General features: G+C 35.9%; 1 protein-coding gene and 1 non-coding gene across 4 annotated transcripts; one reads left to right on the top strand and one right to left on the bottom strand.

Moving 5' to 3' along the window:
• The first annotated feature begins 1,406 nt into the window (after positions 1-1,406).
• Positions 1,407-5,751, top strand: LOC109151948 (putative late blight resistance protein homolog R1B-23). Of its 3 annotated transcripts, XM_019299535.1 has the most exons (3): positions 1,407-1,585; positions 2,655-5,448; positions 5,557-5,751. In XM_019299535.1, the coding sequence occupies exon 2, from the start codon at positions 2,780-2,782 to the stop codon at positions 5,438-5,440; it is 2,661 nt and encodes an 886-aa protein (XP_019155080.1). In that variant the 5' UTR covers positions 1,407-1,585; positions 2,655-2,779; the 3' UTR covers positions 5,441-5,448; positions 5,557-5,751. The 3 variants fall into 3 exon arrangements, with proteins under 3 accessions (XP_019155080.1, XP_019155079.1, XP_019155081.1); XM_019299534.1 differs by lacking the exon at positions 1,407-1,585 and having other exon boundaries at positions 2,563-5,448; XM_019299536.1 differs by lacking the exon at positions 1,407-1,585 and having other exon boundaries at positions 2,563-5,448; positions 5,588-5,599.
• Positions 1,414-1,486, bottom strand: TRNAF-GAA. The gene has a single exon. It is a non-coding gene; the product is annotated as a tRNA-Phe (tRNA).
• Positions 5,752-6,000: the final 249 nt, after the last annotated feature.

Consider the following 6,000-nt stretch of genomic DNA (forward strand, 5'->3'; position numbering starts at 1 on the left):
CCGATTACTCATATATCTTTTTGGATGTATGCATATGTGGCAAGTACGAGTGTACTTCCAAATGTAAAACTTTCTGTATATTTCTGTACGGCCTAGGTATGTACGTACTAAAGCTCGTATTGAATGGTGTCTCGAACTCTTCTCCCATCTTAGCTCCGGAATGACCAAAATGTCTTTAATAAAGTTCCCCCCTAAAATGTACAAATGCACCCACAATTAGTCTATCTTTTTTTTTTTTTTTTTTTTTTTTTCTTTTGATAATCCGTCCTTATCTTTTAACTCTATGCAAATCAAGCAATTATAACCACATAATAGGTCAAAAGGACACAAATAAGGCATAGAATGTCTCCAAAAGACCCCATAAAGAAGCATCTTTAATTTGGCACTTATATCATGCATCCCCAATCCCCATGCCTTGAATTTGGGCTTGTTGAGCATAAAATTAAGGTAATATCAATAGTCTATCTTACAAGATCGATCTTGATCCATAGTATAATGATTAATTTTCAAAGGCACCCTTCTTTTTCTTAATTTCACCTATGTTTCTATTCCTAAAGGATTTATGGCATGTCAAGCCATGATAAGATTTTTCACCTTGCATTAAATTAAACCACATGCTCCACCGTTTATATTGGACAACGTCAATTGATGGATTAATATAATGCAGGATGCATGTGCATGATCAAGAGTGAGACCATTTTAGAAAAACATAAATAATTTTATAATTTAGGTCAATACTCAATTTGATACAAATTAAAATGAAATTGTTGTTGGTTGTTAGTGTATATCAATAATTTCTAGTGAAATTTACCTCTCCTATATAATTTGCGAGCTATTACATAAGAGTGTGGTTAATTTGTGTATCTCCTCAACTAATTAATGGTTGAGGTTTTTCTCATCACAATTTAAAAAAAAAAAAAAAAAACATAAAAACTTAAGAGTTGAAATTATTATAATATTTTATAATCTAATTCCGTATTATACACCAAGTTTTATAGGTTCTACTAACCTTGTTATATATTACTATGACGTGAGAAATATTCTTTGGCCCACCACCAAGATTCAATCCTGTAATCATCCATTTAGAATGATAATAGATGTGTCATCACACTACATAAGGTAGTTGGTTAAACATCTTTTTTTTTTTTTTTTTTTTTTTTTGAAAGCTCTAAACATCTTTTTGATTGCTAACAAAATAAATTTATAATAAATATTTTTAAAAACATGACACCTGAAGCATATTTTATATGTTTATATTGATTAATTGAATTATTTGTATATTTAATCAAAATATAATTGAAAAGACTAATTCCCTATTTGTTAAACAAATATATTATTTGTACAATTAATTAATTAAAGCATTAAGCATTTTATTCATTATTTTCTAAACGTTCGTCAACTCAGAAGGATGTATGCGGTGAGCGTGGATCGAACACGCGGCCTTCAGATCTTCAGTCTGACGCTCTCCCAACTGAGCTATCCCCGCACCTGATTTTGCCTTCTTTTACATTCAAAATCTTCCATTTTTATTTTCTAGTTGGGGTGCCGAGCTCCAATTCTTCATCCTTTTGCAGACGCCGAAGAGGTAAATCTCCAAGTCCATACTGAAAATTGATTAAAATTAAAAAGAAGTCTTTAAAAGTTGAGTGTAGTATGATGATAACGATTATATGTAACGCTGAAAAGTTAGCAGTCTGTTTTGCCATTTGGATCTCACACCAAGTGTTTGAGTTATTGCCTCAAAGAGAGGCCTTGCTATAAGGTTTTTTCACTGATCGCTCCTGCATTCCTGTGGATGTTGGTGCTTAATTTGAATATTATTCTAATAATTCTTGATTTTGTTTTCTGATTTTTAATATGGCTGGTTGTGAGATTATTTTATACAAATTTATTATTTTTACTTAATTTGACTTTTAATTAGTTATTTAAGTTGACTTTTAATTCAAAAAGATATCATTCCTGATTCTGTTCACTCAATAATTTGGGCAGGAGTTAATACCCAAAATTGTCCTCGACTATAGAAGTTTTTCTCAATTTCGTCCTAAACGACTTTGGTGACCTAATATCGTCCCAGACTTTTGTGTTTCGCTCAATTTAGTCCTCCATTTGTTATTCCGTCAAATTGGTGTTAAATTAAGGGACAATTCAGTAATGTCAATATTGATATCTCTTTACTTTCAACTTGTGAAGTGCAAAATTCCTCTTTCTTGTACGAATTACACCCAGAATTACTCCCGGACCTGCAAATCAAATTTTATATTCGCAGTTTTAGGAGTAATTCTGGGAGTAATTCGTAAAAAAAAAAAAAAAAAGGGATTTCGCAGTTCACATGTCTATGAGTAAAGAGATGCTAATATTAAAATTACTGAATTGTCTATTTATTTAACACCAAATGGACAGAATAACAAATGAGGGACTAAATTGAGCAAAAACACAAAAGTCTAGGACTAAATTGAGCGAAACACAAAAGTCTGGGACGATATTAGGTCACCAAAGTCGTTTAGGACGAAATTGAGAAAAACCACTATAGTCGAGGACGATTTTGGGTATTAACTCTTTGGGCAGTAAGTTGACTTTTAATTCAGTATGGGCTTTCATGTGCTTAGCAGTTTTCCTGAGTTGTATGATTGTATTTAAAAATGTAAAAATTCAAGTATGTGCATGCACGATGAGATTCCTGCTAGCTCCATATTAATGGCCCTTTGAACATATATACATTCTCAATTACTCAGAAACAGATCAGACAGAGAGAGTGTGAGAGAAAAACATAGAAAGAGAGATGGCTTGTGTTGCATTGGCTTCTCTAATGGCAACAATTGACCTTGAGTTCCGAAAACAAAACCACAGAGTGTCTCTCCATGATGAAAAGCCATTGAATTATCTGTTTGAGAAGCTTTCTTCTTTGCAAGCCTTTCTGCAGAAGGAATACAACAATGGTGGTGCTCCAGTCCGTCGTCATCTGGAAATCAAAATCAGAGACTTTGCGCTCAAAGCTGAAGATGACATTGAGATACAACTAAGAAGCTTTCTTCTAGCCCATGACGGAGAGTGTCAAGCCAAAGCTCGTGGGGAACTCCATGAAAGCTTGCTAAAAGCTGCAGAAGATGCAGAAGAGCTGTCCAAGATTATCAACAACAGCAGAAGCAGTGAACCCGATGCGGCCATGGCCAGTGAAACTCATCTATCCATTCATTGGTTGAAACCTGAGAATGTTGTGTTGGGTGGACCATCTTCGCCATGCTCTCCAAATCTTGAGGATCAATTTAACGAAGACGCCTTCAATGCGGTAGAAAAGATGTTATTCCATACCTTTAAGCCAAAAAACATAGTTTCAATTGTAGGATTGCCAGGTGTTGGCAAGACTACTTTGGCTAAAAGAATCTATGGCTCAGATATGGCAGAAGGTTACGTTCGAGCTTGGGTTACTGTGCCTCAAGAGTACAAGGGAAACACAGACACTCTTTCTCAACTAAAAGAGAAATTACACAAGCACATGGGAGGTGGTCATCAGAAGATGTATTTTCTTGTTTTGGATAATATACAAAACACCCAAGCTTTGGGTGATATCCTAACATGTCTTCCTAATGATTCACTCAAAATCCGTATATTGCTGACCACTCAGTTCAATACTGTTGGTAGCGATGCTGCCACATTTGGTAATGTGCATAAAATGTGCATATTAGATCCAAACAGAAGTTGGGATCTATTTTGCAAGAAATTCTCTCCCAAAGAGCTTAGAGCACCAAAATTTGTAGAAATCGCTGAACATGTTGTGAAGGAGTGCGAAGGATTGCCACGGTCAATTGTTGCAGTTGCAGAGCGTTTGTCTAAATGCGGGTACATTTTAAAGGAATGGAAGAAGATTGAAAAAGAAGTCGAGACATTGGGACCTCTATACAATGATGCCGAGCACTTAAGTAAGCTTACTCTATCTTACAATCAATTGCCACAGCATTTGAAAGTTTGTTTTTTATATTTTGCAACCTATCCAAAAGGCTTTAAAATCAATGTGAAAAGGCTTATTAGTATATGGATTGCTGAGGGATTTGTGAGGCAAATGGTGGAGTGTATGGGATTTGGGTGGCAATTGGTGAAGGATTTAGAAGTGGAAGGTTACTGCTATTTAGATGGTCTTGTTCACAGTGGTCTAGTCTCAATCAGCAAATGGAAACATAAGATGACTAATGTTTGCTGGATACATAGCTCCTTATGGGACTTCTGTACAAGAGAAACTAAAAAAGAGGGTCTCCTATGTGCGGTGTATACTCGAAAAGATTTAGGATTGCCATTAGACATGTTTGTAAATTCATGTCGTTGGTTAAGTTTATACAAGCATAGGTTGGATTATTACACGCTCTTTACTACAAATAACCCACGCTCTCTTTTATTCTTTCAAGGAGATTATGTAAAGTCGGTATCTTTCAAGCTATTAAGAATTGTGGATTTGAGTGCACTTCAAATCTTTGAAATAGTGCCATTGCATTTAAGAGATTTAGTTTTTCTGAGATATCTATCTGTCCCACCGTGGTTTGAGGGTTTAAACGATGTAGTGTCAAACAATCAGAATTTGCAGACAATTATTGTTTCTGGTGGTGAACCACAACTACTTAGAACTGGCCATTTGTCATTCAGAATTTGGGAGTTACCACATTTAAGGCATCTCGAACTTGGAAATTACTATGAGGTGGATCCTCCAAACAGGAATATAGAGCAATTGCAAACATTATCATGGGTTAGTCCAACTCATTTCACAGAAGAGGTGTATAGGAAGTTCTCAAACTTAAAATATCTTAAGGTTTTCTATAAAGGTGCCTTTGAGCCATGTAGCAGCCCTGGATCTTGTAGAAATCCCACAATCAATTTGGATTATATTAGGTGTTTGTCGAAGCTTGAGACACTTACAGTTATAGTCCCAGCAAACTGTATGACCCATCTAGAGCGGCCCGTGTTTTCTACACGACTGAAGAAGTTGAGGTTGAGCGGGACTAATCTCCCGATAATGAAGCTTCCATGGGTACTGAGAGCTTTAAAGGTGCTCAAACTAGAAAACACCTTCTCTAGCCAAGTGTGGGGATCATTTGGACAATTTTCTGACTTACAAGTCTTGTTCATTGAGGCTACAAATCTCCACAAATGGGAGGTCAGGAGTTCCGATTTCCCAAAACTGAAGCATCTAATCCTAAGACGTTGTTATTGTTTGGAAGAGATCCCATTTCAAGTTGATCCTATTGACACGCTAAAGACAATTAAGGTGGAGCAGTGTCCCCCTTGTGTTGTCGCTTCTGCCATGAAGATTCAGGAGGAGCGAAAGTGGTTTTGGAAAAAGGCAAACAACCCTGTGGAGGCGTACAATATAAGTCGTGCTCGCCTACTTCGAGTTCATGCGGCCCATACGCCACTTACTGTTGTTGTCGACGACGTGATTCATGATTTTAGCTAGCTAGCTAGGTATGTGTTTCTTTTCTCTTCTATTATATTGTTTGTTTTATTTGCCAAATCTGTTTAAAATATCTTCAATTCTCATCTGGTTTCATACATTGTGCATTGTTTTTTCAGTGATGGGGTGAATTCCTATGATGAATCACAGGATACGTTACTGCCAATTGCCATTATATTGTATTAGAAATAATGATGTCGCTGAGGTTAGATGTTTTTCCTCTTTAACTTTTTGCAGACTACTGTTGCATTAAGAAACTTGTACAAATATATGTTGTTTAACATGTTATGTGTCCAGTGTATGCAATTAAGAGTTGTAATATTATGTGTCTGTAATTATCTTGTCATGCACTTTCAATTTTTTAATTTCAAATAAGTGTCTAAGATTATTTTTGAACTAAGGTCTCTAATGCAAAGTAGACCCGATTCATGGTATACGTTGCAGTTTGGGTTTGACCTGGCCAATAAGCTTTATTCATATATATCAGGTCTGCCAAATTCGGCCTAGTATTTCAGTGCTTGCGATCCACTCAATCATACAAGTCGTTCGGCCCAGTCATTCAA

Source organism: Ipomoea nil, unplaced genomic scaffold, assembly GCF_001879475.1.
Source record: "Ipomoea nil cultivar Tokyo-kokei standard unplaced genomic scaffold, Asagao_1.1 scaffold2338, whole genome shotgun sequence".
In the NCBI taxonomy this organism is placed as follows: Eukaryota; Viridiplantae; Streptophyta; class Magnoliopsida; order Solanales; family Convolvulaceae; genus Ipomoea; species Ipomoea nil.

What these genes read in the sequence shown, in the direction of transcription:
- LOC109151948 (XM_019299535.1), top strand. Translation starts at nt 2,780, where the DNA reads ATGGCTTGTGTTGCATTGGCTTCTCTAATGGCAACAATTGACCTTGAG.